We start from the raw sequence: 12,469 nt of genomic DNA, 5'->3' as shown, positions 1-12,469 counted from the left end.
TCTGGGAAAACATTATTTTTCTTCCAAAGATCATCATATAATCTTCTTATATATACTGTGCTCATAAAAGCAGCTATATGTTTTTCACTGTGCTGGCTCTGGCATATTGTATTTGAAATGAAACAATTATGAAGTGCTGACTTCACATACTGGATGAACAGCGTACGAAGGTGCTAATACTGCAGTACAGAACTGCCCGTGAGTTTACCAAGCTACTGAAACAATCCAACATCACACTCACTTTCACGCTGTGATTGATCAGTTCTCAGCTCTCTTTTTTAATTTGCTACAAAGCCTTTTCTCTCACTTTTCATGTGAATAATGGAGTGCAACACTATGAATCACCAGAATTCGATCAACATGGTGCAGCTGAGGACTGCCTCTGTGTTTTGTCTTGTTTTGTTCGTAAATTCAGTTTTCTGCTGTGATACTCTCTCACCAGAGAGGAGCTCATGAACACATGCCCCATTCTCCTGCTCCCCCAACCTATTCAATTCAATTTTATTTAAGTAGCAACAATTCATAACAACAGTTATTACATAGCGTTTCTCATATAGAGCAGGTCTAGACCATACTCTTTGTGATATTATTTACAGAGACCCAACAATTCCCACCATGTGCAAGCACTTGGTGACAGAGGCAAGGACCATGGCTCAGGGTGGGCGCCAACTGCCTTGACCGGTTGGGGGTGAGAGAGAGAGAGAGAGAGAGAGAGAGAGAGAGAGCTGCCCCTTAAATGGGCTTTTTTCGATAAATACTTTTGATATTGTGTCCCAGAAATTATAAACGATAAAACAATAAACAAAACCATACTATTTTAAAACCATATGCCACTTATATTATGATAGCATAATAAAGCACAACACCCTTTCAAAGAGCAACTGAATTTTTTATTCTGAAGAATATTCAGACATTTGTTTTTAAATATGCAACATGTAAACACAATGGGCAATATCGAGATCAGCAAAAATCAAGTCCAAGTCAAGTCCATATATCGATCAATAAGTCGATAATGTAATTATCGTGACAGGCCTACCCTTAAGTCTGTCTTTCCATTGTTTAGTGTCTGTTCTTCATACAATGTGGAGTATTCTTGCTTCAGTTACTGTATGTATAACCTGTGTTTGGATTTAACCTCGGATTACTGCCTGAACCTTTCTTGGATTATTCTTGTTATTTGGACTGCCTGATTCACCTGTGGTAAATTGTTCTCACTCTGTTTAGTAAACACTGATGTTCAGTTTGCATCCAAATCTCTTGAGTTCCTGTGTCTGCACTCAGCTAACCTGATATATTTCCTTTCAGTCATACCTTGTCAATGACAGTGACTTCAGAATGAACTCTAATCCCGTAAATGAAAGGCTAATTTAAAAGATGAAAGGCATACAGATTTTCAAAGGTTCTTATCTAAAGACACATTCAGCTCTCTACTTATACGTGCTCAACATTTCATAGATAAATTATATTACATTTTAATATTTTTTTTTTTTAATTTTTGAATATATTTTGACTTACAAGTAAAAGTCTGTGAACTCATTATCACAAATGAAAGTCTCTAAAGCTTTAATAGCTTCCAGTTGGTATTTCTTACCGGACACTTTGTCTCATGAAGCGGTCGGGGTCCTGGGCAGTGAAGGTGGTGAGAAGAGACCCGGCAGGCAGACCCTCCTCCAGTTTGATGGACTTGGGGTTGGGGCTAAATTCTGGACTCTCGTTGATGTCCAGGATTCGTACAGAGACAGTTGTTGTGGATTGACGAGGCAGGTGAATACCGCGGGCCAGCGGGACTTCATTCTCTGCCTCCACTGTCAGCATGAAGGAACGGGTCAGCTCAAAATCTACGGGCTGGACAGAACAAGGGAGGAACAGGATAATAGTGACTTGATTTGAAATTTGAAATTAAACATGGGCAACCGTACACACCACCACTGTTTGTTTCCTTAGCATCTTTGATATTCCGTTTCAGTGTATCTAATTTGTTTAGCACTTTAAAAAGCAAACAGGTTTTACACCAAAGTGCTTCACAAAGACAGACATATACAGCATGTGCATAACAGATTTTGTGGCAATGAATCAAGATTAAATTAGAAACAAGTCAAACACAATTTAAAGTCATAAATAAATAAAAACAGGCTAAACAAGATTAAAAGCTAGATAGTAGAAGATGAGAAAACTATGAGAAAAACCATCCTCTCTTTTCTCCTGCTCAGTCTTTCTGTAAATGTGTGTGCAAACATGCCGTTTGAATGTGGCTCTCTTCATGACGTCATGGAGGGATCAGTTTGGCATAGGACCTCCTCCAGCCCTTTAGCGCAGTAGACGGCCCCGCCCACTGAACACTTACAGAATACACTGCTCTCAGCACCACCGTCCAACACAACACCAAGTGGTTATTCCATCACTGTTCTAGAGCTGCAGGTTGTTCAGTCTCTCAGGCTCCCTTTTCCCATTTAGAACTAATTAAAAATGCTGCTGCCCGGTAATTAACAAGGTCCAAGAAAAAAGACTACATGACTCCTATCCTTGGATCTTTTACACTACCTCCATGGTCTCAACCCTATATTTATCTCAGAACTTCTCACACCCTTCGGGGGCATCAGCTACAGCCACAAATAGTGCCTAATTTTGGAGATGGTTCTGAGTTGTAAGAAGCTGGACCTGACAATGGAATTTACCTGCCAGTTGAAACTTAAATTGACTTCATATGTAACACCAAGGTTCTCAGCACGTGGTCTGATGTAGGCGGAGGTTCTGGACAGTAACAGTGGTATAATGTGGATGGGCATATAGTAGGATCTCTGCCTTGTCTTTAACTGAAGGAAATTATGAACCAACCAGTCTTTAATAACTTAGAGACAGTTTAGTAATTGAGTTACCATCGGCCTGATTTGGGGATCTGAAGGGGGAGGTAGATCTGGGTATCATCTGCGTAGCAATGAAAATAACATTCAGTATCGGGGACTGTGGAATTGGCACTCTATGTACTGGAAAACCGGCTGGGTGTAGTAGAACAAATTATTCGGGGGTGAGTTGGGACAGGCAGATTTGGCATGCATAGAGGAAGCCCAGTGTCAAATAAAATAACCCTGTGGTCACACACACAGATTCGCGAAAGCCAAAGAACAAGACCAGGTCCAGAGTATGATTTTTACATTGGTTTGGCAGGTCACATACTGCACTAAGTCTAATCAGTAGCCAATGTATTAGAAGGACAGCAGACATGAATATTAAAATCACCAAAAATTAAATGCCTGGACCTCACATTCAGAAGGAAAACTGTTTTAATGACAATTGGTTTAATGATGATCAGAAATGACACCTCTGGCGGCTTTATTTTAAGTCCGAAATGTCAGTTGTCAATATCAATCTCAGGTGCTTTCAGACAATGAGTGGTTGTTGCTGCTGCCTTCGTGAATCCAAGCAGCTCTTTGCGGCTGCATTCAGATTTTTTGACTTGCCACAGCAGCTTGCCCTGGATGCCATCCACACAAACCGCAGCAAGGGAAACAATACAGGAGCAGATTTTACTGATCTGTGTTCCCTGAATTTTACACCTCTTCACCAGCAGAGAACAGACAGCAGCAGCTACTGCTTGCAGTCTGAAAGTCCCTTAAGGATTAGTTGTAGAAATACTATAATATAAAAATATATCAATGACTTGATTAAAGCATGTACAGGATGTGTATATTACAGAAAGAAAATCTGTGACAACAAACGGTAAGTACAGAGAGTATTGTAAAATCAATTATGTGTGGCTTTGGGCCTTTACACTTTTATTTGTTCATTTTGGTATATGTGTGTTTGCGTGTGTGTTGTGGAGGCCAGATCCCACCTTGACCACAGTGAGCAGGCCCTCGTTGGTGGTGGGGTCAGTGGGGATGGAGAAGCGTCCAGTGGGGTCTCCAGCGATGATGCGGTACACAGTGCTCCAGGCTGGAGTGTGAGGCTGGTCTTTATCCGTCACAGTCAGGTTAGCAATGATCACGTTCACCCTGTTCTCATAAACCTCCCCGAAGAACTGACAGAGTCGGACAAAAAGACAGACTTTTTAACGCTCTGTAGCATTTCGAACAAAAAAACGCCACTTTAAACAGAAATACAGTAATCCCATGTCCAAATTACTGGATGCAAATGAGACCGACTTGGAGGTGACTACTTCTGTCTTACATCAGAGCTAAGTGCTGCTGTTTCCCAACATAAAGACCACAAACATGGCTCCTTCCAGTGCAACCTGCTCAGCTTTACTGAGGAAGATAAACATATTGGACTTTTAAAATGGCTTTTCACTCCTCTACCATCTGCCACTGCCAATAAAAGCTCAGAGAGCTTCAGTGCTGTTTATAAGAACAGCGCCTCGCCCCTGTTGGCTGTTTTAGAGCCATTAGATTTCCTCTCTGCATGTGTGAGAGGGTGTGTGTGGACCTACTGTGTCTGTGGTGAACTCAGGGGGATTGTCATTGACATCGGTGATCCTGATGACAGTGGTGGCCGTGTTGGACAGGCCGTAGGTGGGGTTTCCCTCCATGTCCGTCGCCTGGATGATCAGGGTATACTGGGTGACTTTCTGGAAACAAACAAAGAACAAAGAGAGTCAGCAGCTGGAAAGATGGTCCACATATTCTTGATATTCTTGTTGTAGACTTCCTTGGATGATCTGCTTCACATAAACTGTAGATTAAAGCTTCCCACCATCCATTCTTTTTTGGATTAATGTGAAACATTTATTAAACAAGCCACAGTTCAAATATTGCTGCACCGATTATAGTTAGATATGAATCTAATTAAAAGCATTTGACAGAAGTCTTTGTAGCTGATGACTCAATCAGTACTACTTAACAACAGTGTTCAGAGAGCTAATGACTGCTAGATTTAACAGGAGTTCTGCACACCTCTTGCACACATTAATTACATGTTTAATACTTTGCAAAAGGGAAATACCACACTTTACATAGCATAAAACATCAACACTATAGATTAAACTACCCAAACAAAAGTAGACTTTAACACTTGTTGTGTGTTAAAGTCTACCAGTGTCCAGATCAAATGGAATGCTTCCTCTTCTAAAATTAGATTTAGAATATATTTGTAATTACAACAATAAAGTCAACATATTTTTAAGTTATTCAGGTGAAGTACGATTTAAGCTGACATCATGTTTAATGAATATACACAATAACACGGCCCTAATTTTGTCTTAAGAATTTAAAGGTGTGTTACATTTTTCTATTACAAACCTGCAAGTAGAAGGCAGACTTAATTGATTTCGAGCTAATTAACAAATCCTTAAAAAGATAATCATTGTAGGCTGGCATGCAAACAGCACGGCCTCAGAACAGACACATCATTCTGCAGGATCTACTGACGTAAGACTATGACTAGAAAAAAGCTACAAGCTGTCTTTCCACTGCAGGGAGCACTGCAGGCTGGACAGACAGTCACAGGCTGAGAAGCAGCTGCTCCATATGGGCTTAGGGATAAGCCTTACATGTCCACCCAAACACACACACACACACACACACACACACACACCTCCCGATCGAGGCCCGCTGCCACAGTGATGATGTCACCGGTCTTGTTGTTAATGGTGAACATGTTGGAGGAGGGGCTCTGGGGATTCTGGGAGAGGATCTTGTATCGCAGCATCCCATTGGCAGTTTTTGGATCATCCTTGTCCACTGCTGTCACTGTCATCACAAAGGATCCTGCAGGGACACACAACAAGTCAGCACAGATATGTCAGTAAAAAAGGAGTAAATCCACAAGTAACAAGCATGTGTATGTTAGAATGTATGCGTGTGTGTGTTGGCACCAGGCTTGGATCCCTCCGGTACTGAGCCGTTGAAGATAGTGTGTGTGAACTCTGGTCTGTTGTCGTTCTGGTCGATGACATTAATGACAATGTCGATGGGGTTCTCCACCTGATTCCCATTCAGATCCACTGCATGGGCTCGCAGCTGCACACACACACACACACACACACACACACACACACACACAGTACTCATTTAGTATTCCTTGATCACAAGTACAACTCTAGGTGCTTTAAACTGTTATGTTAAACAGCAGTACTTGCTGTAGACTACATGGGTTCAGTGGAACACTCAGGGTTGTCAGATCTCAGATCAGGAGATAAACATCAACCCAGACTGTCCAAAAAGTCCATTTTAAAAAGTCTCCAGCTCTGACAGGCTGCACACAGGGGGTGGTCTGAGCTAAATGCTAACATCAGCATTCTAACATGCTCACAATGACAATGTGTGTTTAATGCTAATTAACATTAAACACAGAGTACAGCTGAGGCTGATGGGAATGTCATCAGTTATGCTGGTGGGTGCTATGAAGGGTATTAACTTTAACTAAACTTGACGTTTGGCTATAACAAATGTTGTGCCAATCCATCCAGAGATAAGGAAGTCAGGGCATCACCAATGTAGGATCTTAGGAACATTTTATGGAAATGCAACAAATATTTATAGATTAGAGACAAAAAAACTAATGATCATCAGGTTGTGTTGTGCAGTAGAGCATGCCTTTGCAGGTTTGAGGGTGGAAGCTATACAATGGAAAATGTAGTAATCAATATTAGCCTTTAAGTCTTTATTAGCCTTTTTTCCACTTTGAAAATCAAGAATCTATTATAAAACTGTATTTGATGTTCCAAATTAAAAAAGCAGGCCTATGACATGTAAGTTCTTAGCATGAAACGGTCAAATACGCTGAGTAAGTTATTGATTGGTCTTGGGCCCTTGATAAGTCGTTCCTTTAAAGCGTATGAAGCATCTGTATGAGTCTCTCAAGAGCCAAAGCCTCCCTCATGAATAACCATGCCGGCCAATCCCAACTCCTAGCTCTGACAACTACATCCAATCACATGAATATTCATCAGACGGCTTAAATGCAAATCACCCTGCTGCGACTCCAGATTTCCACCCCCCCCCCCTAGTGTGAGTTGTGTGCGTGCATTCCCACAGATCAAAAGGTTAGACTCTGCTCTCTGAGGTGTATGTGACTGTATTAGATATAGTGAGCAAACACCAAGAGTCTCTTTTTTTTAAGAATTTCTTCTTGATCTCTGAGCATGAGAGAGAATATCTCCAGCAGAGAGTGACAGCAAAGATGAAAATAAAAACGATGACATGCGACCAAGGTGATGAGGCAGACTGGGAGCAGATTCACCCATCAAGTGAACGTACTTTCAATAGACTGTACAAGTGTTAGTGTTGGTGTTACATTGCCTTTTATGTGATTTGAATCCAGTTTTGAATCCCTTTATCAAACCCATATAGGTTCAACTTGCTACATTTATGTAATTGCCTTCTTTTGGCCAATAAGGGAGAAACACTAATGCTCTGACTGATAAAGGTGAAAACATGTTAATGACCTGTAGCTCCAATCTGAAAATGAGTCGAGCAGCAGAAGCAACAGCAGGTGCAGCCGACTTACTTTTGCAAACCATATTTTCCAAGAGATACAAAAAAAGGAGAATCCGGCTATTGAAACTGACACAACATGATCACTAGGTCATTTCATTACAGAAGACTCACCATTCTGTTGGTGCTGTTAAACCTCAAACCTCACACTCAGTCCACTTACAATCACAGAGTCATTTCCTTTACTCTGCCAAAGATCTGAATACAGAAACCTGCTTGCAGAGAACATGCTAACCAGAAAACAGGCAAGTTTAACTCTGGCTTTGTAAGTAGTAAGAACAAAGGAAAACAGACAGGCAGGATGTCTGTATAAGTATAAAGCCAAAGAACATCCAAACACCTGCACTGACATATTAAAGGTTTAGCAGCATTGCTGTTGACCTCAGCTGTCACAGTGTGGAGGGCCTTACATGGAAGTTGGAGATGTGCTCTCTGTCCAGAGGCTTGGTGACAGACAGCTGGCCTGAGATTGGGTTGATGATGAAGATGCCAGTCGGAGGCTGGTCAGCCCCGGGGCCCGTCACACTGTAACGCAGCATCCGGTTCTTATCCCTGTCTGAGCGGATCTGAAGCACAAACAGACAGGGGAAGAGGAGGAAAGGGCACAGAAGGATTTACAGTTAATTTACTACAAACAGGAAAAGCAGAAGACAGAGCTGAACGTAATAAATAACAAGAATAACTGGATAAAAAGCACACCCTGTGTAAAAGTGCGCGCAGAGAGTCAAACTAAACTTCCTGTTTGACCTGAATGTGTCTCTTATGTCAGTTTGACTTTAGGCTTGCACAGACAACACTCTGTCCATGTGATCAAAACAAAGGCGACAAAGGAAGCACAGTAAAGACAGGTCTTCACATGCACACGAGTCGACCATGATTACATGGTCTCTGCATGAATATGGAGATAAAAATTGCCTTTGAATGAACTGTATCTAAAGTAAGAAGCTTGTCACAGGTGGATCCCAACTGGTCCATGCTTTAATCTCCAGTAGCTAGTTGCAGTGCCCTGCTCACTGTTCAACCTACAAAGAGCCGAATTCAGTTCATTCAGAATGCTGCTTCTTCTTCTGCTAGTTTTGAGAAGAAAGAGGAAATGTCATCGTGTTACACCAGTTCTCTGATATCTGCATCGGCCTCCAGCTGATTCTAAAATTGATCCTTAAATTTCCCTACTTTTCTAAAAAGCCCTGCAGCGCCTTGCTCCACAGTACATCTCTAAGAAGCTTGTCTCTAAGGTCATCTGGTATGTTGAAAGGGTTAAAAGCAAAGTTGATGAAGCTGCTTTTAGTTTTTATGCTCCCAGCTGCTGGAATATTCTGTCAGATTGCATTAGGTCTGCCTCAGTGTAAACATTTAAAAGCAGACTGACACTGTGTCCTTGCATCCTGTGTATTAGTTTAATTTGGTTGGGGTTGTCTCTTGTCTTAAATTGCATTTGATTGTTTTAATTACAGCTAGGGCTGTATGTTCATTTAATGTTCTATATTGTATAGTGTTCTGTATGCGTTGTCTGTGAAAGCTGCTGTATTTATCTTGGAATGAATGTGCTCTTTAACTGTTATTTAGCGTGTTTCCTTGTTTCAGTGCTACTTAGCACAGGGTCCTCACAGTTAATGGAAAACAGGCTTGCTTTTGTGAGTGTGTGTGTTGGTGTCTTACTCTGACTAGGTCCTCAGGGAACTGTCCTCGTGAGTTCTCGGGGACGTTGATAGGCGGAATGACCCAGTCCCTCTTTACCCGCCTCAGAGTGCCATCACCCCTGACAACCACGCTGCGCCATGGAAACAAGATCTCTGGTACCCGCTGAGTCAGTGTTGCATCACTGGGCTTTACCTGCAGAGACAGTAAACAAGCTTTGTGTACTGGGCTACACACACACACACACACAGCATGGCTGAGCTGCAGAGCCAGCTTGCTGGGATGGCTTGGTGACTCAGGGTATTTCTGACCTCATTCCAGTGGCTTGGATTAATGCTCTCATTATAGTCCCTCTGATAAATGACCACCACCTGTCACTGTGCGTGTGTGTATGTGTGTGTGTATCCTATGCAACCACAGATCTGCATGATTAGCCAGTGAGCAGCTTCACTGCAGGGTTCACAGGGGATGATAAGGAAAAGGAAGAGCATCTCATTTACTCTGCTCTCCCACAATTCACCTGCTGTTCATGGGAAGCTCAGCCCTGACCTTGGAGGGATGGATGGATATTTTCAGCAGGTTTTGTAATAAAAGAGAAATCAGTCTCATGCAATCCATCACTGACATGAAGCATAACAAATTTATAGAACACATTGTAAATATACATACAAAAGGAGAGTTATCATGACATGTAATCAAGTAAATGGCTCACAACACAAACCGAAAAAACAGAACAAAGTAGAAGAGAGCACACAGAGGATAGTGCAGAGCAGGCTGGGTGTCCAGCATATATGCATGAGAGTAGTGGGATGAAGAGGAGAGTTTTTTTGTATAGTATAGTCTACCTATTTTATATAGATGTACAGTAGGCCACATAGTTTTGTATAGTATAGTCTCTGCTGTCTTTAAGATGCGGAGAATAGTGTGACGGTATTGTAACCGAGCATCCTGCAGTCACCTCACTGTATAGACTCAATAAGGAAACAATAAACGGTACCATAAGTGAACATGTTGTAACACACCACAGAATAAAACCCCTCCCTCTCAGCTGAATCTCCCTCGTTGTCCCTCCAGGCTCCCTTACAGTGAAGATGGCAGTGAAGATAACAGATTAATTCACCTCGTAATGTGCCTAGCTTTAGTGGATTTTAACATATCGGGTGTGCAATGCATCTGCTAATGCTCTGGTTCAAGACGAGAACCAACTTTTCTATGATGACAATTTTTGAGCCACAAAAAATGACAAAGTGTCCTGAAACAGACTAGGTAAGCCTTTTTTTTAGCCTAGCCGATTGCCAGAAATGCCTTTTGCTTTTCACAAAAAGATATTGTACAATGTTGAATACAGCAACCACGACAGTTCCATGAGCACAGACACACACACAAAGACACACACATAACCAAACGCATGAGATATTTAACCTAAAATCCACAGAGCAAAAGACTTGTCTTTAGTCAAAGAGTAAAGGGAATTACAGAATACATTTTTTTGTGATTTGAATATTTTATTGTTATTCATTTTATTAAAAGCTAACAAGAATGATGTGCGCCACTGGTAAAATACGGCTGCACATGAGTAAAAGAGTGGATTGTTTTAATGCCTCATATGAATGAATGTGTGTTAGCTAGGCTTAAAGTTAATGTAGAGCATTCAAAGTGATGACCCAGATCATCCCTGGGAATATCTTGGTATTCCTCCTACTGTGACCTGTGCTATGTGCATATCAATCGCATCTGTATATAGCTTGTATATAACTCTTATTCTCTTATTCTTATTTTTCTATTTCTACTACATATTGAATTTTTCCATCATATTTTTTTATTTTATGTGTGCTGTATTTTCTTCTATCTTGAGCTGCTGTTAAAAGCGGATCGCCCCATTGTGGGATCAATAAAGTCTATCTTATCTTATCTTACTCATTGTATTTAGAATGACCTGTACCATAACGTCTTGCATGGTAAATTCAGTATAATGTACATTTCCACAGCCCAGATTCCATCAGCCATGTACTCACCACTCTGCAGCTCTCAGTTTCTCTTCTTAAAGAGGTGGTATTCTGCTTTTTGGCTTTTTCCCTCTCCTTTATTGAGATCTCTCTTTTTTATGCATGTAACAGGTTTGCAAAGTGAAAAAGTCCAGCCCAAAGGGAGTTCCCATCTCCCACAGAAAGCTCTGCTCTGAACCGCTTGAAAACAGCTGGTTTGTAGTCCAGCCCTTCACTTCCTTTCCTTGTGACGTCACAATGCAAATGCGTCATAAAGCTTGCCAAGCGGCTAGCGGGGTCAGGCACGTCCTCAAACCAAGATAATCTGAGCGGAGGCCCTTTGGCTCGACTCGCCTTTGTTTGGGTTTCCATTGTAGAAATGTTGCACCTGTACCTGCTTCCAGGTACTTTTTTACGTATCACCTCACCTCCGTCGAGGTTCCAAGCGAGCTGAGGGAAACTAAAATGTAACGTGAAAACACGACAGACTGCTGATTGGTCAGAGAGAATATTCACTGCATCATCATAGCTGCACCAGACAGAGGCCAGCAACAGAAAGTTTTATATTTTACAGTTTTCGTATAAAATTTCATCACTAAATCCACTTCTGAGAAGTTTTGAGGTGAGAAATCAGCTGTGTAGATTTCAAATACTGACAGTTTTACGAGAAGTGATGGCAGAACAAAAATGTGCTTGAATATTTAATAATGAGTTGAGGCTGTGGGGGAAGCCTGCATCAACCCGCAGGAGGAGCGTGTGAGGTCGGCCAGCCGCCCGCTCACAGAGCCCTCTGCTCCCGCCGTCACACAGACCGCTGCAGCAACAACGGCAGAGGAAAACACAGCTGGAAGGTTTTCATACCGCTTATCTGTCTTTACATTCTGAGGAATGAGGAGATGTTGAAACGTTTTAACTTAAAAAAGAGAAAGCTGTGTGGATCGCTGGTGTGTGTGTCGCATTGAACATTACGTCGCAGCAGTTGTGTGTGGCGTCGCTATGACGACAAGCTACGTACTATCTCTGGGTACTGTCTGCAATGGAAAACGGAGCAGGGTCGAGTCGAGTCGAGTCGAGTCTATCGATTTGCGCTATGGCAGCATTTTTCGGCAAGGCAGCATAGATCGTCAGAACACCGGCAACAGTTCAACGTTCAGTCGTAAAAGACAATGCAACTCTGACTCTGTAAGATGTGGAACAATGATGTTGTGTGGTTGTGGACTTGTGAGTAACTTATAACATCTGCTAGGTTACGCTCTCAGTCTGAAGCGGCTTTGATTTGGATCACACTACCTTGTTTCTTACGACCCGCCCTTCTCTGCTTCTGATTGGCTAGTAGTCCTTACCTGGGAACTGCGCATGTGCAACTCCCAACAAAGATTTTGTACAAGTAAGATGCATCACTCTGTAGCTCAAGAG

General features: G+C 41.9%; 1 protein-coding gene across 4 annotated transcripts in view; it reads right to left on the bottom strand.

Moving 5' to 3' along the window:
- Positions 1-12,469, bottom strand: part of LOC123970881 (cadherin-2-like) — a 127,155-nt gene that overhangs the window by 32,155 nt on the left and 82,531 nt on the right. For all 4 annotated transcript variants that reach the window (XM_046049254.1, XM_046049257.1, XM_046049258.1 and 1 more), the window contains 7 exons: positions 9,090-9,263; positions 7,841-7,996; positions 5,810-5,954; positions 5,530-5,702; positions 4,427-4,564; positions 3,833-4,018; positions 1,592-1,845 (listed from right to left, as the gene is read on the bottom strand). In XM_046049254.1, the coding sequence (XP_045905210.1) occupies positions 1,592-1,845; positions 3,833-4,018; positions 4,427-4,564; positions 5,530-5,702; positions 5,810-5,954; positions 7,841-7,996; positions 9,090-9,263 (1,226 nt within the window). The remainder of the gene's footprint in view (positions 1-1,591; positions 1,846-3,832; positions 4,019-4,426; positions 4,565-5,529; positions 5,703-5,809; positions 5,955-7,840; positions 7,997-9,089; positions 9,264-12,469) is intronic.

The sequence above is a fragment of the Micropterus dolomieu genome, linkage group LG05 (assembly GCF_021292245.1).
Source record: "Micropterus dolomieu isolate WLL.071019.BEF.003 ecotype Adirondacks linkage group LG05, ASM2129224v1, whole genome shotgun sequence".
NCBI lineage: Eukaryota > Metazoa > Chordata > Actinopteri > Centrarchiformes > Centrarchidae > Micropterus > Micropterus dolomieu.
This window is presented reverse-complemented; position numbering and strand designations above follow the sequence as displayed.